At 48.9% G+C, this 27,515-nt stretch overlaps 1 protein-coding gene across 1 annotated transcript; it reads right to left on the bottom strand.

Moving 5' to 3' along the window:
* Positions 1 to 314: 314 nt before the first annotated feature.
* Positions 315 to 27,515, bottom strand: LOC309803167 (coiled-coil domain-containing protein 33-like; the record flags this gene model as incomplete). The annotated part of the gene is made up of 9 exons (XM_082619070.1): positions 315 to 383; positions 1,433 to 1,546; positions 2,531 to 2,617; positions 3,676 to 3,842; positions 4,853 to 4,943; positions 5,039 to 5,170; positions 5,370 to 5,458; positions 5,673 to 5,838; positions 27,447 to 27,515. 9 exons carry the CDS (start codon positions 27,513 to 27,515, stop codon positions 315 to 317), a joined length of 984 nt encoding a protein of 327 aa, XP_082475196.1.

Here is a 27,515-nt window from a genome sequence, read left to right as displayed (position 1 = left end):
CCACCCGCCCCCTGTCTGGGGTCCACTATGGCCTCTGGCTCTCCAAAGATGGTAGCTCCTGGGACAGGCAGGAGGCTACAGGGCTACAGCAGAGGACTCAGGCCCAGAGTGGGGTCTGGAAGGAGGAAGCTAAGGCACCTCAGGCTGCCCTGCTCAGTGAAAGAGGTGCATGCTCACTGACCTACAGCGTTTAATAAAGTCATTTTAGGGAGTGGGGCTGAGACTCCTCAGTACACAGAGAGGGAGGCCTGCTCTAAGACTGAGGTCTGCTAGGACTCAGTCTGCTGGGATTTAGAGAGCTTGTTGAGCTTACTCTATGAGCTGGGCATCAAGGGGTCCAGCTTGGAGGGTTGCCTTTGGTTCTTGGAGAGGGTGGAGGGGTTCTGTGGTGGGCAAAGCAAGATGAAGTGAGTATGCCCCTGTCCCCAGCAGGGTGACTCAATAAAATGACTTCTCAAAGATTTCCAAACCCATTTCACCACAGCAGGTCATACCTAATTTCTGTCAAAGTCTCCAGGGCTCAGCGGGTGAGTTTGCAAAGGTAGGCCTGTGTTCCACCCAGTTCCCCCATCCTTTTCAGGCCTTTCCAGCAGGCTGGAAATGAGCAGAGTACTGATGGTTCAACAGCGGAAGCAATCAGGGGGTTTGCTTTGGGGGGCTGGGTGGCCCAGGGCTGAGCTTGAGGTACAGTTGTGAATAAGCCTATTTGTTCTTGGGCAGTTGGCAGTGTTTCTCTCTGGCAACATGCCCCCCACCTCTGGCAGGTCTGTAGCACTGCAGTGGCCCAAGAAGTGTGTGTTTATGGGAAAATCTTAGGCACTGTGGAGTGGAGAGGGGGCCACGGCTACTCTACCCATGAGCAAATCCAGTCCTAAAGTACGGCCAGTGCCACAGCATTCGAGAAATGCCCTTGTGGGCAAACTGTCAACCACAACCCCTCCTTTTTTTTTTTTTTTTTTTTTTTGCGGTACACGGGACTCTCACTCTTGTGGCCTCTCCCGTTGCGGAGCACAGGCTCCGGACGCGCAGGCTCAGCGGCCATGGCTCACGGGCCCAGCCGCTCCACGACATGTGGAATTCTCCCGGACCGGGGCACGAACCCGCGTCCCCCACATCAGCAGGTGGACTCCCAACCACTGCGCCACCAGGGAAGCCCCACAGCCCCTCCTTTTTGATACTCATCACCACCCGAAGGGGAGGGGGTGTCTTGGCAGGGTTCTCTATTCCCCTTAGACAGGCGGGGGATTGAGATGGGGTAGGGGCTTCGGCTGGTCACTGAGCAGAAGTTGAGCCCAGGTCTTCTGACTACCAGCCAGGGAGCAGGGCCCCATGGACAGGTTTTCACAAGGTCCAGTGACTCGGGGGGTGGGGGTGTGTGGCTGCCAGACCCACCCCCCGAACCCCACAGAGCTCCTCCAGAGGGATCACTCACGGACTCATCTGTGATGATCGTGTTGGAAGGGGTCCTCAAGCCATACTCTTGCTCCTGCAGCCGTGTGGTCAAGTCCTGCTTCTCTCGTCCCCAGCATCGAGCTGAGTCCTCTAACTATAGACACGAAGAGACACAGATGGAGAACCACTGGGCAGCAGCGCCCATCCCTGAGAGCTGGGACAGCCCAAACCTCAGCCTGCTCTTTGAGCAGAAAGCAAAACCCTGGGCAACGTGGGCCTGCTACCTTCCCAAGAGACCTTAGGATAACGAGGGTGGGTGGACCAAGCGACAGTTTGAATATGACTGATGGACCTTCTCTGGGTTCCACCAACATACGGAGCTCCAACACTGGTCACAATGAGCCCTGACCCTCCTGACACGCAGAGTCCCGTCAGTCCTCAACCACGGAGCTGCAACACTCCTCACGATGAGCGCCAACCCTTCTCAGACGTGCAGCCTCAGCCCTGGTCACAAAGGGAGCCCCGACCCTCTTCACACACAGAGCCCCAGCCCTTCTCTAACATGCAGCTCTGACTCTGGTCACACACAGAGCCCAGACCCTCCTGAAACACAAATCCCTGACCCTGGTCACAAAGGGAGCCCTGATCTTGGATGCAGACTGAGCCCAGACCCTCCTCACACAGGGAGGGAGTCCTGACCGTAGACAAACACCGATCACCAACCCGACACACACGGAGCCCTCACCCTGATCACACACAAAGTCTCGGCCCTCTTCTCACATGGAGCACCGATCCTGGTCACAAATGGAGCCCTGACCCTGGATGCAGACTGAGCCCCGACCTGCCGTACCCACTGAGTCCAAACATGGTTAAACAGGGAGCCCTGACACTCCAAATACAGGGATCCCCAATCCTGGTCAAAAATTGAGTCCTGACCCCCCTCACACATAGAGCCCTGATCCTTTCCAAACACAGAGCCTCGGCCCTAGTCACAAATGGACCCCAACCCTCTTCAAACATGGAGTCTGGACCCTCCTCACACACAGAGCCCCGATCCTTCTGAAACACAGAGGCTGAGCCTGGTCTCAGGCTGAGTGGTGAGGCCATCTGGCCTGTGTGACCCCTGCACCTCACCTACCTGGCTTTCCAGGGAAAGAATCCGGCTCTGAGCGTGTTCCAGCTTGGCTAGGAGGTTAAACTTATCTGAATTATTGGCAAGAAGATCCTGTGGGCAAAGCAGAAACTCACACATGGTCCCCACTGCGGGCTGTAGCTATGTGAGCTCAGGAGGCCAGGTGACACTGAGGGAGAAATCAGCCCGGTCTGAGTTCCAAAATCAGCTCCCCGATGCAGAGCCTCAGACCCAGGGCCAAAGACCCTGAGGCCAATGAGCCTCAGACCCCTGCCCGGAGTTTCAGACCTGGCATGTGCCTTTTTCACAGTTGTTCTCCCCACATATTTTGACTGTATGAAATTTTTGCACACCAATTTTTAAATGTAAAATGCACCAGGGAACACTAGGTTAGTGCACAGAAAGGGATCTTGAGCTGGGGGTCATTTTGTAAAGTGAAGGATCTATTTGTAAAGCAAGGGCTCCCCGTCCTCCGCACTTTACATGGATGTCCATGCATCAGGTGTGCTTTCAAACAGAACTCACCTCCTGCGAGTCCTGGGATGAAGAGAAAAACTCTCCTGTGCCCAGCCCACCCTGCTTTTGTAATTCCAAATGTTCTGTCTTCGGGTTTGCATAAAGCAGGGGCACCTGCAACAGCCTCGGAGGTAGGGAGGGGCCAGGGACACCCACCTATGTGGGCAGGGTACCCTTGCAGTGGCTTGGGCCATCTGTCTCTTGCAGCCTCTCTGCCAGGTCTCCTCTTGTTCTCAACTCCCCAGGGTCCACCTGGGATGGGGGAAAAGGGCTCTCCAAGGCTGTACCAATCCCAGGAAAGGCTCCAGAATGGAGTTCTGAGAGGCCTGTTTGGAGCCCAACTGCAGGGCAGCCAGGTGGCAAACGGGGTCAGGGGTCAGTTAGGGGATTGCTTTCTCTCCCAGGATGCTAAATGAGGGTAAGGGTGAAGCTTTCAGACTCATGTGTGTTCCCCAGGGGAAAGGAGCCAAGGCCTGAGAGCCAGAGGCTCTCTAGGAGACTCCAGGCACATTGGAGACCCTGGGAAACCTTGCTGCTGGTCTTGGGCTTCAACTTGGATTGTGCCTGAGTGATTTCTGGGTGCCTGGTGACCTGCGCAGGCAGGCCCAGGCCAAGCTTGTGTTGGTGGTTCTTACCAGCAGGGCCTGCTGCTGCAGAATGATGGGGGCCGACTGGTGGCGGTTCTTGTCCAGCTCTGCCCGCAGCCTCGAGTTTTCCGCCAGCAGCATTGAGTAAAGGTCAACAGGCAGATTCTCTCCCGTTGGACCCGGGGGAAGGCCAGAGGCTGAGAGCATGGGGAAGGCTGTGGGATGTGGCCATAGATGTTCATGAGATGGGCTTTCCTGACTCCCTGTCCCTGGTCCAATCTGCCTCAGCGTTTTACTTCTTGATGCCCCTCCTCTGCTCCCAAGCCTTCAAGGGCTCCCTACTGCCCGTGGGATCAGGTCCACGCTCCTCCTCAGGCCATCGTTTGAGGCTCTTTAGAACCTGACCCCAATGTTCTCTCTGATCACTCCCCCGCCATTTGTCCTGGGTCTGTTTCAGCTCCTCACCTCTATTTTCCTCCCTCCTCTGCTCCTGGCATCGTCACTCCCCAGGCCTGTGCCTGGCTGTTTCCCCTCCCTAGGTTGCCTTCTCATCTCTCACCCTAACCTCAGGGTTCCTGAAAGGTGGGCCCAGCTTTCTTTGTTTCTTAAAGACCTTCAAAAATGCCCCCTACCGACACTCCCACGCAGTGAAGGCTGACACAGGGCTGGGCTCACAGGGGTCCCCAGTGAGGTGGCACAGAAATCCTCTGCTTGGGCTGGCCTGATGCGGGGTGACCTGGTTCTTTCCTGCTCATCAGAGCTGCCTCTGATTGGCAGTTCTAGATGGCTTTGGTTAACATCAGTGGAGAAAGCAAATCATTGATTTAACCAAAATTGTTTTGTGTGTTTTATAGAAGCAGACTCTTTGAAGATACAGGGAGATGAGCAAATAATTTGAAGGGTCCTGGAGTTAAGAGGTTGGGAACTGCTGCCCCAGACAGCCCCTCTTTGCAGGTAGCCCATCTCTGTTTGCTCTAATCTCAGAGCATCTTCTGGAAGGTCTGAGCCTCTTTCTAGCATGGCTCACACAGTCCCCTCCATGTGTTCTGAGGGACTCCCTGACAGGAGAAGGGAGCTTGGGGGACCTCTGGAAGTGCTCAGTGCCTGATTGAGTACTGAGGGGAACAAGCACCCTCTGCTGCAGTTTGAAGGTGCTCCTGAAACTGAGAGGCTCCAAGAAGGCAGGGCCTCCAGGGATGGGACAAAAGCCGGGGAGCAGGCTCACCGACACTGGGCTTTCTCTGCAGCTTGTTCTGCAGGGGCTGGTTCCTCTGCCGCAGCTTGTCCTCCAGCACCCGCTCCATCTTCTCAATCACCTGGAGGGCAGAGCACAGAGGCTGGGATGGCCTAGGGGCTCCACACCTTCCCGTGTGTGGCTGGGCCTGGGCAGCCTGGTGCTTCTGGCACCTGCCTTCTCCTGGTGCCTCACGGTCTCCTCCAGCGCCTTCATCTGCTGCAGCTTGTCCTGGTATCGCCTCAGCAGCGCCGCCTGTGGCTGCTGAGCCTGGTGCAGGAGGAGCAGCTCCTTTTCTCTGTCATTCTTCTGATGGTGGGGGAGGGAGGAGAAAGGGGGGAAAGCAGGGGTGCCCTTGACACTTAGGGTCCACCCCAGGCCACTCTGCTCAGTCCTCCACTGCCCTGGCCCCCTGGTCCCTACGTCCCTCTCCCTTCTAGCCGCAGATGCTTCTCCAGACGCTCCCTCCCGAGCCCCCTTCCCCTCTGCCTTCCAAGCCCAGGCTCACTCGGATCAGCTCATTCTGCAGATGCTGCACCTTGTCCCTCAGTTTCTTCATGTCCAGCTCACTCAGCAGCAGTTTCTGCTTCACGGACGCTGGTGGAGGAGGAGCTGGCTCAGGGAAGAGGCACCTCCCAGTTCAAATTGGCATAGTTGGGGGGCGGGGGGGGTGTCTCTCAGTCCTGGGGCTTGACACAGGACTGGACTCTCAGTTTCCCATCTCAGAGAGGACCCAGCCAGGCTCCTACTAGCCTGTGTCCTGGGAAAGCCTCCCACCACCCTGTTCCCTTGGTGGCCTGTACGCCCTCACCCAGGTTCTGAGCTCTGTCAGTGATGTCTGGCTCCTCTTCTACCCGCTCCTGGCTCAGCTGGCTCCTCAGCATTTGGTTCTCTGCCTCCAGGATGCTGGTCTGTTTCCGTAGTGACAGGATGTCCTCTGCCATCTTCTGCATGGCCCGCCGGTAGCTGTTCATCTCCTATGGACCCCAGAGCTCAGAGCTGAACCCCCAGCCCCACTATAGCCCCCACCCAATATCTACACCCACACCTGGAAGTCAGTGGGTCACTCCCGAGGCCAAAGAACAGAGAGAATCCCAAGCTGTGCCCTCAAGTCTTAGCAACTCCTTGGAGGGGTGGTCATGACAGGGTCTTCACCCCTTCTGGCCGTGTGAGAGCAGCTGCACAAATGTGCTCTCCTGGGGGTGACACCTTTTCCCGGGAGGCCAGCTAGGGGGGACCCAGGATTCAGACACTAGGTGAGGAAGCCCATGAACGATGGAGACTTGAAAGGCTCCAGGGCCAGGTTTCCAGGGTCAGGCTAAATCAGGGCCATTTCTCCACCTTTTCCCTTCTCCTTTCTCCTTTCTCTAATCCCTCTTCTTCCTCATGTCACTGAGAACCCAGGGAAGAATCTCTCTGAAATCTCGCTGAATGCTTATTGGGAGCCAACCCTAGGCACCAGCCTACCAAGCAGCCTAGGGGGCATGAAGGGACACAGGGTAGGTAAGCCCGGGAGATCCAGAAAAGGACTCAGGGTCAGGGTTGGGATCCAGCTACAGGATCTAGGTTGTGAGGTGGGGACGGAATGCCAGGCTCTGTCACTAGGTTAGGAGTAACAGTAATACTAATATCTGGTGTTCACTGAGCATTTACTATGTACCAAGTCAGGCCCATCTCCTTCATTTAGCTTATGAAGGCGGATACCATTATCATTCTCATTTTACCGACGAGAAATCCAAGGCCCAGAGAGGCGAGTAGCGTGCTCAGTCACAAAACTAATGAGTGGCAGGGTCAAGGTCTGAAATCCAGGCTTGCTGGCACTTGAGTCCGTGCTCTTAAACGTTGCGCAATCCTGCCACGATGCCCCCATATATGGAAACTTCACAGTATGTTGAGAAGTGATGAAAGCAGGTTACTAAAAACAATTAAGATCTCAATTTGGGAAAAAAATTCATGTTTGCCCTTGTGTGTGCATAGGAGAATTAATAGGCTATATTTACACGTACTTGTTTCATAATCAGAAATTCCCTATTGTTATTTATAAAAAGTTTTGGGAAGGGAGTTTCTTAATATAAATAGTACAACAAAATATAAAAGAGGGACCCAAAGTGTGAAGCCAGGAAGCTCGGTAGAGGGGGAGGAGGTAGGAGCTAGGTTTGGGGGAGGAGTGGGAGGAGGGAAGCGAGGCCAGCAGGAGCTTGCTACGCCTTGTCCTTCCTGACACTGTGAAGGCCTTGCCTGTGGGGGGTGGGCCTCCTAGGCCCGGCCAGGAGTGGGATCCCAAGTCCTCAGGAAGCAGAGCTCTGTCCCAAACTCCCACCTGGGCCCCATGCTGACTGAGGATATGGCCTGGCTCCCAGCCACTGCCTTCAACCTGCTGCATGGTGGGCCACTGGCTGCCTGGGGAGGGGTTTCCAGACAGCAGGGGCTCATCAGACGCCACTTGTCACCTGCTGCTGTCTAGCCTTCTGGCTAGACTCCCTCTAAATGGTGCCAGTGCTGGGCCCATCTCCCCAGCACCTGCCCCAGTCAAGTTTCAGGTCTTGGCTCCTCCAGATCTGCCCATCTGGTGCCCTCAGACAGCTTCATTCACTAGGACACTCAGCCCGGAGACTGCACACACACAGGGCTTTGTAGTCAGGACTCAGTCAGAGGCCCAGCTTGGCCACTGACTCACTGAGTGAGCTTGGACAGACCCCTTCACCTTTCTGAGCCTCCAGTTCCTCTCATGGGAGAAGCATGGAGTATCTGGAAGCTCAGAGTCAGTGTGTGTGGTTCAGGGCCCTGCCTAGGGCAGACATGACTTGGAGGCTGTAGTTCTCATCCCACCCCATTTCTGTTCTAGTGCCAGCTTTAATCCACAGGCCAGACCCTTCCTCTTCCTCCTTCCTACCCTCACCCTGGGTTCCCTTGCTCTCTCCTCTGCTCTGCTCTACATCCTCAATTTATAGCAGCCCCTTGATGGACAGGGATTCGGGAGGTCCAGTAGACTGTCAAGAGGAAGTACATGATATTTTGGGAAGGGAATTCATCTCTCCTTTCCCTCTCCAGCCTAGTTCAGGCTCTTATCATGTCTGCTCTGAACAATTACAGTAGTATCCAAATGGGTTTCTTTGCTTTAGGGTTATCTTTTAGAGGAGCACACACTCGTCCAAGAAAACATGTTCAAGGATGCTCCATGCACTGCAGTTTATGGTTTTATTCTAGGGCACGCTCAGTCACTGGATACAGGCAGTACTTACAAAGAATGACCTAGATTTGGAGAGGAGATTGGTTCGGGTTGGTGGAGTAGAAGGACATGTGCTCACTCCCTCTTGAGAGAGCACCGGAATCATAACTAACTGCTGAACAATCATTGACAGGAAGACACTGGAACTCACCAAAAAAGATACCCCACATCCAAAGACAAAGGAGAAGCCACAATAAGATGGTAGGAGGGGTGCAATCACAATAAAATCAAATCCCATAACTGCTGGGTGGTTGCCTCACAAACTGGAGAACACTTATACCACAGAAGTCCACCCACTGGAGTGAAGGTTCTGAGCCCCACGTCAGGCTTCCCAACCTGGGGGTCCGGCAACAGGAGGAGGAATTCCCAGAGAATCAGACTTTGAAGACTAGTGGGATTTGATTGCAGGACTTTGACAGAACTGGGGGAAACAAAGACTCCACTCTTGGAGGGCACACACAAAGTAGTGTGCGCATCAGGACCCAGGGGGAAGGAGCGGTGACCCCATAGGAGACTGAACCAGACCTACCTGCTACTGTGGGAGGGTCTCCTGCAGAGGTGGGGGGTGGCTGTGGCTCACCACGGGGACGAGAACACTAGTAGCAGAAGTTCTGGGAAGTACTCCTTGGCATGAGCCCCCCCAGAGTCCTACATTAGCCCCACCAAAGAGCCTATAGCCTCCAGCGTTGGGTCACCTCAGGCCAAACAACCAACAGGGAAGGAACTCAGCCCCACTCATCAGCAGACAAGTGGATTAAAGTTTTACTGAGCTCTGCCCACCAGAGCAACACCCAGCTCTACCTACCACCAGTCCCTCCCATCAGGAAGCTTGAACAAGCCTCTTAGATAGCCTCATCCACCAGAGGGCAGACAGCAGAAGCAAGAAGAACTGCAATCCCGCAGCCTATGGAACGAAAACCACATTCACAGAAAGATAGACAAAATGAAAAGGCAGAGGACATGTACCAGATGAAGGAACAAGATAAAACGCCAGAAAAACAACTGAATGAAGTGGAGATGGGCAACCTTCCAGAAAAAGAATTCAGAATAATGATAGTGAAGATGATCCAGGACCTCGGAAAAAGTATGGAGGCAAAATCGAGAAGATGCAAGAAATGTTTAACAAAGACCTAGAAGAATTAAAGAACAAACAGAGATGAACAATACAATAACTGAAATGAAAAATATACTAGAAGGAATCAATAGCAGAATAACTGAGGCCAAAGAACGGATAAGTGACTTGGAAGACAGAATGGTGGAATTCACTGCTGCAGAACAGAATAAAGAAAAAAGAATGAAAAGAAATGAAGACAGACTAAGAGACCTATGGGACAACATTAAACACAACAACATTCGGATTATAGGGGTCCCAGAAAGAGAAGAGAGAGAGAGAGGACCTGAGAAAATATTTGAAGAGATTATAGTCAAAAACTTCCCTAACATGGGAAAGGAAATATCCACCCAAGTCCAAGAAGAGCAGAGAGTCCCAGGCAGGATAAACCCAAGGAGAAACATGCCAAGACACACAGTAATCAAATTGGCAAAAATTAAAGACAAAGAAAAATTATTAAAAGCAACAAGGGAAAAATGACAAATAACATACAAGGGAACTCCCATAAGGTTAACAGCTGATTTCTCAGCATAAACTCTACAAGCCAGAAGGGAGTGGCACGATATATTTAAAGTGCTGAAAGGGAAGAATCTACAACCAAGATTACTCTACCTGGCAAGGATCTCATTCAGATTTGACAGAGAAATCAAAAGCTTTACAGACAAGCAAAAACTAAGAGAATTCAGCACCACCAAACCAGCTCTACAACAAATGCTAAAGGAATTTCTCTAAGTGGAAAACACAAGAGAAGAAAAGGACCTGCAAAAACAAGCCTAAAACAATTAAGAAAATGGTAATAGGAATATACATATTGATAATTACCTTAAATGTGAATGGATTCAATGCTCCAACCAAAAGACACAGGCTTGCTGAATGGATACAAAAACAAGACCCATATATATGCTGTCTACAAGAGACCCACTTCAGACCTAGGGACACATACAGACTGAAAGTGAGGGGATGGAAAAAGATATTCCATGCAAATGGAAATCAAAAGAAAGCCGGAGTAGCAATACTCATATCAGATAAAATAGACTTTAAAATAAAGAATGTTACAAGAGACAAGGAAGGACACTACATAATGATCAAGGGATCAATCCAAGAAGAAGATATAACAATCATAAATATATATGCACCCAACATAGGAGCACCTCAATATATAAGACAACTGCTAACAGCCATAAAAGAGGAAATCGATGGTAACACAATCATAGTTGGAGACTTTAACACCTCACTTACACCAATGGACAGATCATCCAAATAGAAAATTAATAAGGAAACACAAGCTTTAAATGACACAATAGACCAGATAGATTTAATTGATATTTATAGGACATTCCATCTGAAAAGAGCAGATTACACTTTCTTCTCAAGTGCGCATGGAACATTCTCCAGGATAGATCACATCTTGGGTCACAAACCAAGCCTCAGAAAATTTAAGAAAATTGAAATCATATCAAGCATCTTTTCCTACCACAACGCTATGAGATTAGAAATATATTACAGGGGAAAAAACGTAAAAAACACAAACACCTGGAAGCTAAACAATACATTATTAAATAACCAAGAGATCACTGAAGAAATCAAAGAGGAAATCAAAAAATACCTAGAGACAAATCACAACGAAAAGATGACAATGCAAAACCTATGGGATGCAGCAAAAGCAGTTCTAAGAGGGAAGTTTATAGCCATACAGTCCTACCTCAAGAAACAAGAAAAATCTCAAATAAACAATCTAACCTTACACCTAAAGGAAGTAGAGAAAGAAGACCAAACAAAACCCCAAGTTAGTAGAAGGAAAGAAATCATAAAGATCAGAGCAGAAATAAATGAAGTAGAAACAAAGAAAACAATAACAAAGATCAATAAAACTAAAAGCTAGTTCTTTGAGAAGATAAACAAAACTGATAAACCTTTAGCCAGACTCATCAAGAAAAAGAGGGAGAGGACTCAAGTCAATAAAATTAGAAATGAAAAAGGAGAAGTGACAACATACACCGCAGAAATACAAAGCATCACAAGAGACTACTACAAGCAACTCTATTCCAATAAAGTGGACAATCTGGAAGAAATGGACAAATTCTTAGAAACATATAACCTTCCAAGACTGAACCAGGAAGAAATAGAAAATATGAACAGACAAATCACATTAATGAAATTGAAATTGTGATTAAAAATCTTCCAAAAACAAAAGTCCAGGACCAGATGGCTTCACAGGCGAATTCTATCAAACATTTAGAGAAAAGCTAACATCCATCCTTCTCAAACTCTTCCAAAAAATTGCAGAGGAAGGAATGCTCCGAAACTCATTCTACGAGGCCACCATCGCCCTGATACCAAAACCAGACAAAGATACAACAAAAAAAGAAAATTACAGACCAATATCACTGATGAATATAGATGCAAAAATCCTCAACAAAATACTAGCAAACAGAATCCAGCAACACATTAAAAGGGTCATACACCATGATCAAGTGCGATTTATCCCAGGGATGCAAGGCTTCTTCAATATAGGAAAATCAATCAATGTGATACACCATATTAACAAATTAAGGAATAAAAACCTATGATCATCTCAATAGATGCAGAAAAAGCTTTTGACAAAATTCAACACCCATTTATGATAAAAAAATCTCCAGAAAGTGGGCATAGAGGGAACCTACCTCAACATAGTAAAGGCCATATATGACAAATCCACAGGAAACATCATTCTCAGTGGTGAAAAACTGAAAGCATTTCCTCTAAAATCAGGAACAAGACAAGGATGTCCACTCTCACCACTATTATTCAACATAGTTTTGGAAGTCCTAGCCATGGCAATCAGAGAAGAAAAAGAAATAAAAGGAATACAAATTGGAAAAGAAGAAGTAAAAATGTCACTGTTTGCAGATGACATGATACTATACATAGAGAATCCTAAAAATGCCACCAGAAAACTACTAGAGCTAATCAATGAATTTGGTAAAGTTGCAGGATACAAAATTAATGCACAGAAATCTCTTGCATTCCTATATACTAATGCTGAAACATCTGAAAGAGAAATTAAGGAAACATTCCCATTTACCTTTGCAACAAAAAGAATAAAATATCTAGGAATAAACTTACCTAAGGAGACAAAAGACCTGTATGCAGAAAACTATAAGACACTGATGAAAGAAATTAAAGATGATACAAACACATGGAGAGATATACCATGTTCTTGGATTGGAAGAATCAATATTGTGAAAATGACTATATTACCCAAAGCAATCTACAGATTCAGTGTAATCCCTATCAAATTACCAATGGCATTTTTTACAGAACCAGAACAAAAAATCTTAAAATTTGTATGGAGACACAAAAAACCCTGAATAGCCAAAGCAGTCTTGAGGGAAAAAAACGGAGCTGGAGGAATCAGACTCCCTGACTTCAGACTATACTACAAAGCTACAGTAATCAAGGCAATATGGTACTGGGACAAAAACAGAAATATAGATCAATGGAACAGGATAGAAAGCCCAGAGATAAACCCACACATCTATGGTTAACTGATCTATGACAAAGGAGGCAAGGACATACAATGGAGAAAAGACAGTCTCTTCAATAGGTGGTGCTGGGAAAACTGGACAGCTACATGTAAAAGAATGAAATAAAAACACTCCTTAACACTATACACAAAAATAAATTCAAAATGGATTAAAGATCTACATGTAAGACTGGATACTATAAAACTCTTAGAGGAAAACATAGGAAGGACACTCTGACATAAATCACAGCATGATCTTTTTTGACCCACCTCCTAGAGTAATGGAAATAAAAACAAAAACAAACAAATGGGACCTAATGAAACTTAAAACTTTTGCACAGCAAAGGAAACTATAAACAAGATGAAAAGACAACCCTCAGAATGGGAGAAAATATTTGCAAACAAACCAACGGACAAAGGATTAATCTCCAAAATATATAAACAGCTCATGCAGCTCAATATTAAAAGAAAAACAATTAAAAAATGGGCAGAAGACCTAAATAGACATTTCTCCAAAGAAGACATACAGATGGCCAAGAGGCACATGAAAAGCTGCTCAACACCACTAATTATTAGAGAAATGCAAATCAAAACTACAATGAGGTATCACCTCACACCGGTTAGAATGGGCATCATCAGAAAATCTACAAACAATAAATGCTGGAGAGGGTGTGGAGAAAAGGGACCCCTCTTGCACTGTTGGTGGGAATGTAAATTGATACAGCCACTATGGAGAACAGTATGGAGGTTCCTTAAAAAACTAAAAATAGAGTTACCATATGACCCAACAAACCCACTACTGGGCATATACCCGGAGAAAACCATAATTCAAAAAGACACATGCAGAGAGGAAGAGAGAATAAACTTTTTCTTTATTAAAAAAAAAAAGACACATGCACACCAATGTTCTTTGCAGCTCTATTTACAATAGCCAGGTCATGGAAGCAACCTAAATGCCCATTAACAGAGAATGGATAAAGAAGGTGTGGTACATATATACAATGGAATATTACTCAGCCATAAAAAGGAAAGAAATTGGGTCATTTGTAGAGGTGTGGATGGAGTTAAGACTGTCATACAGAGTGAAGTAAGTCAGAAAGAGAAAAACAAATATCATATATTAACACATATATATGGAATCTAGAAAAATGGTACAGATGAACAAGTTTGCAGGGCAGAAATAGAGACACAGATGTAGAGAACAAACGTATGAACACCAAGGGGGGAAAGTGGGGGGTGGGGTGGTGTGATGAATTGGGAGATTGGAGTTGGCATATGTACACTACTATGTATAAAATAGATAACTAATAAGAACCTGCTGTATAAAAAATAAATAAAAGAAAATTCAAAAAGAAAATGGAGAAAAAATAATAAAATAGTGCTTAGTATTGGGAGGATTCTAATATCCTCCAGGGGAGAACTATTTGGAAGTGTTAGATATAGGCTTAATGCAAAAGTATAAAGCAAGCAAAATTGATCTTGTCATTTGTTGATTCTGTCAGGTTTCCTACTCTTATATCATGCTGTGTATAGTACAGTTAAGAGAGCAGAAGGTTTGAAATTACAGCAAAATCTACATTTACTATAAAACAAAGCTCCCAACTTCCCTGCAGAGTGTAGAAGCACCAACTTTTCATCATTTAAGCCTATTAACGGTTACACCAAACAATTTCACACAAGTGGAACAAGCACATTTGCCTATAAGGATGAAGAATCTTAGGATACAAGAATACATAAACTATTTTCTAAACTGAATTTAATAAAAATTATGGAATGGTCTAATACAGTATACTTATAAGCACATAAAATACCTTAAATGCATGTAATACCAATTATCCAATAAAATCTGAAACAGTAAAGCTTAAAAAAAATGACTTAGATTCACTTATTTTGACACAGAGATGTCCACACTGTATTATTAAGTAAAAAAAATGTGGCAAATTAATATGATCCCATCTGTCACTGGTATGTGTGTGTGCATGCGTGTGTAGGTACATGTGTGTGCATGAGTGTATACATGCAGATGTATAGTTAACAGTGGCTACTGCTCAGTTTGGGAAGAGAAAGGAACACTTGCTTAATCTCTAATTTTTGCATTTTTACTAAGAATTTGTCCATATATTACTCATCAATTAAAAATAATTTAAACCTAAATACATTGAGGGCCATACCATGTTTCTGGATTGAAAGATGCAACATTTAAAGAGTTAGTTCTTCCCTAAATTGATTTATAGATTCAATGCATTTCCAATTAAAATCATAACACTCTGTGTGTATGTGTAGAAATAGATGGGCTGATTCTATGAGAAATAAAAAGAACAAGTGTAGCCAAAATATTTTTGAAGAAGAAAAGGTGGGAAGACTTGCTCTATCAGCTTTCAAGACTTATGATAAAGCTACAATAATTAAGACGGGGTAATATAAATGCAAAGATTGATAAGCAGACCAAAGCAAAACAAGAGAGAACCCTGAGAGAGACCCACACATATATGGACCCTTAATATATGACAAAGATGGTGTTACAGGGAGGCAGGGAAAGAATTGTAATTTTAATAAATGGTGCTGCATCAATTTGATATCTATCTGGAGAAAAGGGTAACTTGACTCCTATTACATACCATAATTAAAAATAAATTCCAGGACTTCCCTGGTGGTGCAGTGGCTAAGAATCCACCTGCCAATGCAGGGAACACGGGTTCGAGCCCTGGTCCAGGAAGATCCCACATGCCGCGGAGCAAATAAGCCTGTGTGCCACATCTACCGAGCCTGTGCTCTAGAGCCCGAAAGCCACAACTACTGAGCCCATGTGCCACAACTACTGAAGCCCGCGCACCCAGAGCCCATGCTCCACGACAAGAGAAGCCACCGCAATGAGAAGCCCACGCACCGCACCGAAGAGTAGCTCCCGCTCGCCGCAACTAGAGAAAGACCTCGTGCAGCAATGAAGACCCAACACTGCCAAAAATAAATAAATTAATTTAAAAATAAATAAATAAGTAAATTCCAGATGGATTGTAGATCTAAATGTAAAAGATAAAACAATAAAGCCTCTAGAAGACAAGGATAAGAATATCTTTATGCACTTGGGGTAGGGAAAGGTTTTTCACAACAGGACATGCCACAAAAGCACGAACCAGAATGGAAAGGATTGATAAGTTGGGTACATTTAAGTTAAGAACTTTTATTCATGAAAAGACATCATTAAGGGGGTGAAATGGGCAGGAAAAGTGGGAGAAGATACTTGCAACAAACACAACCGATGATGGACTCATATTCAGATATAAGCACAACTCTCACAAATCAATAAGAGAAAGACAGACTACGCCATAGAATAATGGACAAGAGATTTAAACTGGCCCTTGGCAAAATAAGCCAATAATCATCTGAATTGGTGGCCGCCCTCATTAATCATTTAAAACCACAACAAGATACTACTATAACCCATCATAATGACTAAAACAAAAACAAAACAACCCTGACCATATCAAATGTTGGTGATGATCTAGAACAAGTAGAATGCTTAGTCACTGCTGGGGGAATAGGAAGTGTCACCATCCTTTCCGAGAACTGCTTGGATACTGGATCCTGTTCAAGTTGAACATATGCATAGTCTATGATCTAGCAATTATACTCCTGAATATATACCCAGTAAAAATGTGAATGCATCACATTGATGCGGTGAATGCATTAAGAAGCAGGGGTGGGCTTCCCTGGTGGCGCAGTGGTTGAGAGTCCACCTGCTGATGCAGGGGATGCGGGTTCGTGCCCCAGTCCGGGAAGATCCCACATGCCGTGGAGCGGCTAGGCCTGTGAGCCATGGCTGCTGAGCCTGTGCTCCGCAACGGGAGAGGCCACAACAGTGAGAGGACTGCGTAATGCAGAAAAAAGAAAAAAAAAAGAAGCAGGGGTAAGAACATTCCTAGCAGCATTATTTGTAATAATCCCAAACTGGAAATAACACAAGTGCCCATCACAGTAGAATGGGGGGACAGTCATGCAATGAGATACTATACAGCAATACAACTGAATGAATGATGGTCACGTGAAACCACATGGAGGAATCTCTCAAACTAATTGTGAGCAAAACAAGTCAGACACAAGGTACGTCCTCTACAATTCCATATAGAGTTTCTTCAAAAACAAGCAAACTTAGAAGAGTTAGAAATCGGGGTATTAGATCCCCTTGGGGAAGTGGGGGTGGTGGGGGACTGGGGGCATGAGGGAGCTTCTGGAGTGCTGGCAATGCCACTCTTCTTGACTTGTAGGACCTGTGGGGTTACATGTGTGTGTTCACCTTGTGATGATTCATCGCTGTGAATCCATTTCTGTTTTTTATGCATTTGTTTGAATGGGTGCCGTACTTCACACCATGACCCAGATTCCTGTTGTGGTGCTGCCCCTCCGCCTGCTCCCCCTTCCCCCCAGCTCCCAGGCTGTTCTGGTGTGCGGTGTGGGCAGGATGTCAGCCCCATCCCTGCCCAAGGTAGGGGTTGGGGGACAGAGGCCCTAGGAGGGGAGGAACCCTGCTGGATGCTGGGGTCCGGGACACCTTAGTCTATGTGTGTGCGGGTGGAGTGCTGAGATCTTCACGGTTGTGCTTCAGAATGAGCTCCTGAGGTTTGGACCAGCTTCCTCCTGGCTCTGCATCAACTCAGATGCAAAGTCTGAGGCTTGGCATTCAAGGCCTCTCACAAGCCACCCCCTCATGCCCATCGACCCCGCCCTTTCCCTCCAGCACACTCTTATTTCCCCCTTCACACCTCCACTCACGCTGAACTATCTGCAGAGAACCCCTCCCTCGTTCCGACTACCTAACCTTTGACATTTTATAGTCCACTCAGTAATTTGCAATTGCATGAGGACTGACAGTGTGTGCTGCTCCTGAGTGTGCATGTGTGTGCACACATGCACGTGTGCATGGAGGGAGTCCTTGGGAAGGCGCTGCCGGCGTTTAGTCTACCCCATGGGTCTAATAAGCTCCTCTTCTCATTCAGGGGTTCACCCTTTCTAATACCCTGTTGTTTTTCACTCAGCAGTCCTGGGGGTGAGCAGAGCTCACCCCTCCTTCTTGACAAAGAAAGATGAGGCCCAGAGCAAGGGAAAAAAAGAAATGGAGGAGATGGAGAGCATGCCTCCTGATGAAGTGGGACGCCCTTGCCTCATCCAGATGGCTGATGGGTTTTTGGGGACTCCACGCCTTGGAGATAAGCCCTTCCACAGGCCCCTACACCATCCCCAGCTGGGCTGCTCTCTGAGAGTGAAATCTCCCCAGTAGGGATGAAGGGGCGACCTGGCCCTGGCTTACCCTCCCTCAGTCTCTACTGTGGCCGGCGCCCTCAGTCCCAGGGGACCCAGAGAGGAAGCAGCCTGGTGGTCCTGCCCCTCCTCCCCAGCTCCACCCACCCTCACAGCTGAGCCATGATTCTAGACTGCAGCCCTGACCTCTCCCCACAGACTGGGATGGGCTCCCCACTCAGGGCCATGCTCTGCGTCACAGCCCAGCCTTGAGAACATACAGGACACCATGACCCAGATTCCTGTTGCGGTGCTGCCCCTCCACCTGCTCCCCCTTCCCCCCAGCTCCCAGGCTGTTCTGGTGGGGGTGTGGGTGGGATGTCAGCCCCATCCCTGTCTCCTCTCTGGGCTAGCACACCCTCTAGGGACACTGACTCCACCTGTTCCTGACCCTGAGTGTCCACTGCACCCCCCTCACCCACTGACACCCCCACCAGGACCCCAGCTCTCAGAGCCAGCTGAGGTAAGAAGTGTCAGGTGGCCCTGGGTTCGAATAACTTCCCTGCTACTGGGTACTGGTGGCCTTTGCTGCACTAACACCCCCTCTCTTGCTCTGGAAGGGTTGTCACTGTTCTCTGAGCCTCAGTGTCCTCATCTGTGGAATGGGAAAATAACCCCACCTCAAGGAGTGGCTGTGGAGTCAGGGAATGTGAGGAGGGCCAGCCTGGCCTGGCATATAGGGTGTCTGGAGATGCTACCGCCATCTCTGTACCACCTTTTGAGTGTTTTGGTTTTTTAAAAAAATTATTTGGACAATAGCCCTGGGTACCAAGCACAGAAGATATGATTATCTGACTGCTCTCACTTTACAGAAACTGAGGCCCAGCACACACCTCACCCTCCCTTACCTTTAATTAAGGGGGAGGGGTCGTGGTTATCTTTCACAAAAGCCTGAAGAGGGCAATGCTTGCCTCTCTCCCCGACAAATAAGAAGTTTCTTATGGTGGAATCAGAGGCACCTCATCCAAGTGGGGATGTTCAAATATCCCTGTGGTCACTACCAACTATGTTGGCCAAAAGGGTCCTTATACCTTCATTGTTCAGCTGGGGAAACTGAGGCTAGGAGACAGCAGTGTGCCCAAGGTCTCAGAAACTCAGTTATAAAGACTTGGCTGGGAGCAGCTCAGTAAACACATAGTCAACCAACACTTGCTGAGTGCTGCGTCTGTGCTATGCTGGGGACCTGGAGCCCAGAGGAGCCCAGACTGTCCCCACCTGCAGTGGGCTCTCCTCTACACTGAGGAGATGGCAGAAAGTGCCTGTGACAGAGGGAAACTCAAAGGAGGCTCTTAACCCAGCCTGGGGTGGGGGAGGGGGGAGGCAGGAAGGCTTCCTGGAAGAAGTGATGATCTGAGCTGACTCTTGGGAATGAGTAGGTGTTACCTGGGGGTGGGGAGAGGGCTCTCAGAGCAGAGGAGACAAAGGCAGAGAGGTGAGAGAGCGTGTGATGAGGAACAAAGCAGGTGAGAGCAGGGTGCGGGGGTCGGGGGGAGAGGCAGGGGTACAGTTGGAGAGGTGTCAGGGCAGACAGAAGACAGCTTTGAAGGCCAGTCTCAGGAACTTGGACTCCATCCTGAAGGCCGCTGAAGGGCCTAGGCTGTGGGGCAGTGGGTGCCTGTGAGAAGCTCTCTCTGGCTCTGAGCAGGGAGTACCAATCAGAAGAATGAAGGCCAGTAACAGCCAGCCTGGTGAACGTGTTGGGACCTGTGCCAGGTGGAGGCGATGGGCATGGAGATGAGGAGGGAGGACCACAGGAGGGAGGGGAGCACGGAGGAGTCATCAGGAGTCAGAATCTGGAGTCCTGGGGGGAGGAGGTGCATGCACGGAGTGCGGAGGACAAGGAACTGGTGCTGGGTGTGAGGTACCTACGTGCCCTCCAGGTGAAGGTGATCACAGGCAGCTGATGGCTGTAAGCTTCGAAAGAATCTCAGCTGGAGATAGAGGGGTGGGAGGACAGCCCGCCAGATGTGATGGAAGCCTTGGAAGGAAGGAGGTTTTCCGGAGTCAGGGGAAGTGTAGAGTCAGGAGGAGATTCAAGGACAAATGAAAGGGGTGGTGGTGGGAGAGGAGCCCTCAAGTTCAGGGAAATTGCCAGAGGGGTGGGTGGAAAAGGGGTTGGAGCAGGCTGGCAAGGCCAAGGCCACAGAGCTTCAGAAAGGAGGGGAGATGGCCTTTGGCTTTGGGTAATTGCACATTCAGTAATATAGACCAACCTTCCCTTTAGATAACTTAAAAACCTGGACACAAAGTGAAAGTCACCTTCTTAAACATATAAAGAGCTGATGGGACAGTGAGGAATTATTGGACATAGATAAGAGAGGGGGGTGGGGGAAACCCACACAGTGGAATACTACACAGCAATGAAAAAGAGGACCCACAGACCAAGCAACCATGCAGATGAATCTCACACAAAAAGTTGAGCAGAAGAACTATACATAAAATAAAACACACATGGCACAATGCCCTTTATAGAAAGTTAAAAACAGGGACTATTAGGCCATAGCGATTAGGGAGGCATATGGAGGTGATGACAGTATAAAGAAACAAAGTGGGTCCAGGGTCCAGTTTATCTAAAGGGAAGGTTTGTCTGTACTACTAAATGTGCCATTACCCAAAGCAGAAGGCCATCTCTCCTCCTTTCTGAAGCTCTGTGGCCTTGGCCTTGTCGGCCTGCTCCCACCCTTTTTCCTCCCACATCTAGGAGAAGAGGGGCACCAGGGGCTTTGGGTGCTGGTGATATTCTATTTCTTGACCTAGATGGTGGTTTCATGGATGTTTGCTTTATAATAATTTGGTTGTGTTTTATTGGGTTGGCCAAAAAGTTCATTTGGGTTTTTCCATAAGATCTTATGAAGATTTTGGCCAACCCAGTATTTTTATGTTCAGTGCAATTTTCTCCATAGGGATTGTATTTCACAGTTTAAAAGGTTTTTTTTTTTTAACTCCACATTTATTTATTTATTTATTTTTGGCTGTGTTGGGTCTTTCTGTGCAAGGGCTTTCTCTAGTTGTGGCAAGCAGGGGCCACTCTTCATCGCGGTGCGTGGGCCTCTCACTATTGCGGCCTCTTTTGTTGTGGAGCACAGGCTCCAGACACGCAGGTTCAGTAGTTGTGGCTCACGGGCCTAATTGCTCCGCAGCATGTGGGATCGATCTTCCCAGACCAGGGCTCGAACCTGTGTCCCCTGCATTAGCAGGCAGATTCTCAACCACTGCGCCACCAGGGAAGCCCTAAAAGGTTTTTGAAAGAAGGAGAAAGTGCAATAGCTTCCCAACCTGCAGAGGGAGCCTCTGGGCTTGACCTCAAGGAGGTGGCCCCTGGTGACATTGGCCAGTGCTGTGAATGCCAGGAAGAGGATGTGCAGGAGGAGGAGGACGGAGGGGGACAGTGAGGTTGAGGAAGGTCAGAGGTAGCTGAGGACACAGGGTCGAAGAGAGGCATGCGGATGGAGAGACAGAGGGTTTTCTGAAGGATGAGAAGGCATGCGGGGCAGGTGTATAGGGGGGCATGGGCTGGAGTAGAGGGGGTTGGGGGGCTGGGCAGGTATAGATGGGTGTCTGGATCAGAGGCAGTGTGGGTGGCAGGGCTCTGCAGGGGGTGGAGTGGGTACAGAGGGAGGGTGGCGACGCCCAGCCAGGGTGGTGGGTTTGCTGGGCTAGGCACGCACCCTTCCCGCTTTGCCCTTCCCTAGGCAACCACTCTGGGTCCCCAGGCCTCAAGAATCCCTGGCTGGCAGGCCTAGACTACTTGCCATGTGGTTTGCCTTTGCATCCGGCAGAGGGCATCCGCCTCCCACAGATGCTCTGGTTTCAGCCTGTGGTGGGACCGACGCTGGCCTGAGTGGGCCCTGAAGCTCTTGGGGGGCATGTCTAGGGGTGCTGTCTTGCTGTCCAGCCCCAGGCACACATGTCCCTCCTCCAGGTAGTCCAGCCTGCCTTCTCACACCTCCTGCCCCAGAACTCTTATCTGCTGGAGACTCTGCTGGGTGCCCTCTGCTGAGAACCACCCATGGAGGCCAGAGAGGTGCAATGACTTGCAGAGGTCACAGCAAATCCTGATCCTCAACTGGGGCTTCTGTTCTGAGCCAGAGAAAATGATGGGGTTGAGTAGGGAGGGGAGGGGCTTGGGACAAGAGCCATCTCAAAGCACTGAAGTGACCCTGACTGAAGTAATACCTGCACAACGGCAGGCACCTGAGGCTGACCACTGTGCAAAAGGAACAGTTGAGAGGGACTAGGATATGCAGTTTAAAAAGTGTACCCCATCCCCCTGACACACACCCCAAAGCCTAAAGCTTTACAAGTCTTCTATCCACCCAGGAAGATACACTAAGCCCAGGTAGAGCCTGTAGGGGTCATGGGGGCCTCATGACAGCAGCCCCGCTTTGTTGAACGTCTGTCACTGGCCAGGCCCTTTATACACTTCTTCTCTAATCAGAGCTATGAGTCTGCGAAGGAGGCATTTTCATTCCCAATTTTCTGAGGAGGAAGCTGAGGCCAGCGTGGGAAGAGCTGGGTGACTTGGTCAAGGTTGCCCCGCTCACAGAAGCAGAGCTGCAATTCCACCTGGGGCTCTCTGGGCCTTGTTGAGGGAGGGTGCCATGGAGCCCAGGGAGCCAAGCCTGGGTTGGGGGTACTGAGCTGTGGTCTCCAGGGGGACAGGATGAGATGCCACCCTGCCCTTGACCTTCTCCTTTTCCCAGGGACTGGGGCTATTCTCCTAGGCAACATGTCTGCTGGGGGAGGGGAGCCATGCCCATCCCCTTCAAGCAAGGTGCTTTTAGGGCCCTTAGGAGCTGCTTTTCTGAGTCAGAGAGAGAAAGATTCCTGCCCACTACCCTCCCACCCCGGCTTGGCCAAGCCTGTTTCCTGGTTTTCCGGGACCCCTACACAGGCAAAGAGGGGCCATTTCTATTTCCTCATAACCCACTCTGCCCCTGAGAAACCAGCTAATAATGTAGTAGTGTATACACCCTCCCCCCAGGGATTTTCTCCGCCCAGAAGGGCACAAGGGTTGGGCAGCCCCCTCCCACTGCTCCTGGCTGACTGGTCTGATCTCTGTAGCCTTCTTCAGGCAAGTCTCATGGTTCTCCGTCTCCCTATGTTTGGGCTTTCTTTGTACTGCCTCAATACACAGCCTACCTCTCTGGTAGATGAAAGATGGCTGAAAATGCTGGCTACTCCTCTTGTTAGTCTAATTTCCCTCGCCGTGTAACTGGACGAGCCTTAGAGACTTTGCAGAATGCAGCATTGCAAAGTTCTGGGACTTCTCAGGCCAGGTCATCAGAAGCCTTGTAGCTTCCACCCTCCCTCCTGGAATGCTTGCTGTTTCCCCAGGGAAGGACCCCCACTACCCTGAGATGGCCATGCTGTGAGGAAGCCCCAGGTTTGTGTGGGAGAGAGAGATGTCCACCTAGTTCCAGCTGCTCCAGCCCCCTGTCCCATAAGTCATCGCAGCTGGGAACCCACAGATCGTGGATTGAGACCAGTGCTCCCTGCCGTGCCTGGGCCTAGCACCTGACCCACAGAACTGAGATAGAATTATAAAAGAAAACATTATTGCTTTAAGTTTTGGGGTGGCTTATTATGCAACAGCAGATAACTGGAACATTCTCCCTGGCCTCTGGAGCCCTTCAACGGCTCTTACATGCATAATAAACTTCCAACTCTGAATTTCAAGGTGGTCTGCCCCAGCACAACTACATCACCTGGCCACTCAGCTTATGGGCCAGCCTTCCTGGGCTCCTCCCTATCTTTTTTTTTTTTTTTTGCGGTACGCGGGCCTCTCACTGTTGTGGCCTCTCCCGTTGCGGACGCGCAGGCTCAGTGGCCATGGCTCACGGGCCCAGCCACTCCGCGGCATGTGGGATCTTCCCGGACTGGGGCACGAACCCGCGTCCCCTGCATTGGCAGGCAGACCCTCAACCACTGCGCCACAAGGGAAGTCCTCCTCCCTATCTTTTATCTCACTGCTTCTGTCAAGAAGCCACCCCTGACCTCCCACCCCCACTCCAGCCTGGCTCTCCTTATCCCACCAGGGACCACCTACACAGTCTCCCTTTAGTTCCTGGGAGACCCTGACATGTGGAAGGACCTCCCCTCCTCTCCTCAGCCTCTGGTTGCCATCCTGAGTTGGGGAGGTAGGGCCAGGAAGACCCCCTGGGACTGGTGGCCAAGGACCCTGCCAGATTTGTCATCAATTGATGGACAGAACCCCTGTAGGTCCCCTCAGGACATCTGAGAGGCCACTCTTGGTTAATCCAATACCTTTAAGGGTGAATTAACCACATTTCTTTAAAATAAAATGGAAACATTCAGCTTGTACAAGTTGGTGCTGGCTTCTGTAGTTCTTGAGATCAGAACCCTGAGCGAGAGCTCAGTTCTGGGGGGCTGTCTCAGGGAGACGTGGGAGAGGACAGAGGTTGTACCTGACACCAGAAGGAAACAGCGATTCCAAGACGCTGGAGCTGACCCATGTGATTATTTATAGTGTTTTCTTGGTTTCTTGAACGTTTGCATACGAATCAAATGTTTTTTCTATCATGAGCACAATCCTACGCAGAGTTTAAAAATTAATCCATTAATCCAATTGTTGGTTTTATGGTCAATGACCTACGACCAGTACTTCTTGGTGGATTTCTCCTGTCCAAGGCTCTAACTGGATGACCCTTAGGAAATTTATTCTAGAATAAAGAAGTTGTAGTTCTGTTTGGGCCACTATTGATATTCTAGATGGAACCCACTTGGCCAATTAATCGTACTGGCTCTAAGGAAGACCATAAATTCATTCATAAATATGAATTGTCTTTAAATTTACTCGCACTCAGAGAAATGACCTACATTTCAGTCAAAGAATACAACTTCCCAGTTATTAAGAGGGACCCTTCCTCTGTTATGGGATGGATTTATATGGCTTACACCAGGCTATTGTGGCTTAAGTTTAAGGGACCCCCGGCTTATGTTGGAGACAGTTAAATTAGTCTAATGACACTAGGAAATTGGGCTGGGAGCCTTATGAACAATGCCAATATATCATTTCCCTTAAAGATAACAAATGACACCAAACAGATTGGGTCACGTGACCAGGGATATACTGGGCAGCACCTAATGGAAGTTCTTGTCTTAAATTCTTACTTATGACCTTATAAATGCTACTACCTATATGATTATATTCTGCCTATTTTACAAGATTATTGTTTCTTGTATTACCCAATGTGTGACTGAGTCTCTGATAAAAATGATGACTTAGGCAACTTGAGATGACTGCCCAGGTACATAGTTCTATATAAGATCAATGATTGCAATAGTGTAATTCTAGATATGGGAAGAAGCAACAAGAGGGAATCGTTACCTGGCACAAAACAGACTAGTAAGACACGTGGTCCAAAGATTTTTGGCCACTGTTAACAGGGCCTAGTCCTGTAATAGCACGTTGAGTGACCTATCAATGAAATCCCCGCCTGACCTAGGAATGAGCATCCCTAGTGCTGTGGAACAAATTGGTCATGCAATGCCTCCCAAACCTTGGTCGAATCTATGCCCCAAATGGGGGAACTGTAAAACAAAGAATGTTGTCCCCATCCAGTTCTACCTATAGTATACTCTGAAAGGAATTCAGGGCAAAGATCAGGAATGAGCTACTCAGTGCTCTGGGAAAACTGGCAGAATAAGGTCTTCAGACAGTTAGATATTTTCAGGAGAAAACCGTATGAGTCCAGAGTCTTGCCTCGTCCCATACTTAGAAGAGCACTAAAGTCATTCACTGAGATATCTGTTCCTTGGCATTAGCAGTATCCTTCTCCCAAGATGTGTGCTTGACTGCATGTACCCTGCTCCGAAACCACATATATACTACTGACCTCCCTCCTTACCTCTTCAGAGAAGTTCCTCAGAGCTATCTGAGAGGCTGTCTCCTGGGCTAGAGTCCTCAGTTAAGTCCCCAAATAAAACTGAAACTCACAGCTCTCACGTTGTGCTTTTTTTTTTTTTTCCAGTTGATGTCTCCACACCTCAGTTGTCAGCTGAGCCTCCCAACCACAAGCAAATCTTGCAAATTGCTGTTTAAAACTGGTTCCCTGAGGGGGAGGCAGTTGCCTCTTTGTTCAACCCAAGGTTACAGAAATGAAACAAAAGAAGTGAAATTTCCCTTTCTTCTGTTCTTTCTTTTCCTTCCTGCTGCAGCAGAGATGGCGCCTGGAAAGCTTTTGTGCTTAGCACACTGAAGCTCAGAGGGGTGGCGAGGCCTCGGCTGCTGACCCCAGCCCCTGCCTAATTGGCCCCGGCCCCAGCCAGGCTGGCTAATTGAGCAGGGCCTGGACAATGGGGCTGGGGGTGGGGCTGGCTTGGGGGCGGGGCTTCCTGGAGGATGCTCTCCCGTTCCCGTTTCCCTTCCCAGGCCTACCAGAACTCTGCTGACCTTCAAGGCTCCACTCTGGGCTCTCCTCCTCCAGAAGGATCCCCTGGGCCACCTCAGCCCAGCCATCGATCACTCTTCTTCAGGTTTGGGGCTCAGAGTCCTGCCTCTCCTAGACTCAGCTTGGGGTTAGCCCTTGACCTCAGCCCAGGGAAGTACAGGGCCAGGCACTCACGGGGTTGGTGAGGGGACAGACCCCAGCCCTGGCCTCACAGGCTCTGCTTACTCTCCCATAAAGAACCCCTCCCCCAGTGGTCACCTCCTGTTAGCATTCTCCTTGGTTAGAACTTTGCTACCTCTGAGTGCCCCATATGGGGTATGAGGAGAGCCCTGGCTGGAGTCCAGAATCTTGGGTCTTAATCCAACCTCTGCCCAAATCTGCTGAATGACCCTAAGCAAGGCCCTTGCCTACTCCAGGCCTCCTCACCTGCAGGCTAGGGATATGATTGCTGTGAGGTGTGCTCTGGTTCTTGCCACAAAGAAAGAACAAATGCTTTGGCTACTGGGGTCTGAACGAGAAAGTTGTCACTAACCCAGGCAATGCAGGCCCCCTGGCCTAAGGCTGGTTCACTTCCTTTTGGATGCCCCCGTCTGCCTCACTCTTCTCCCTCACTAGCCCTTGTGAGCTCTGCCCTACCTACAAGACTTCCTGGCCTGACTGCCCCAGGCTAGCCCAGGCCCGGCCACTTTCTAGGATGTAGGCCTGGACCTCCAAGAGGCCAGAGCCAGGGCCCGGATTAGCAGGAAACAATGATCACTATAAGGGGTTTTCCCAGAAGTCCTTCTCTCTTCCCTTTCTGGGTTCCCGGGTGTGGGCTCCGGTAGACTTGGCTGGGCCTGGGAGGCCCCCAGAAGGTTTCTGTGACCACCGGCATCTAGGGGCCAGTGCCTGTAGGCCTGATCTTCTAGTCCTCCCTCTACCTTGCTCTGGGGACACCTTTATTTGTTGCCAGGCAACACACCCCAACACACCTGGCTGCTAGGTGAGCCAACCCATCCTCCCAGAACCAGCGAGTGTGGGAGCAGACTTACAGAGCAGCTGTCAAGGAGGCCTGGGGCAGACTTTGAGGCTGGAGGGGATGGAGTCTCTGGCTCCCCCAT

The sequence above is a fragment of the Mesoplodon mirus genome (genome assembly GCF_964341445.2).
Source record: "Mesoplodon mirus genome assembly, chromosome: 4".
Classification (NCBI taxonomy): Eukaryota; Metazoa; Chordata; class Mammalia; order Artiodactyla; family Ziphiidae; genus Mesoplodon; species Mesoplodon mirus.
The sequence above is the reverse complement of the archived record's forward strand: the minus strand, read 5'-3'. Positions and strand labels throughout refer to the sequence as shown.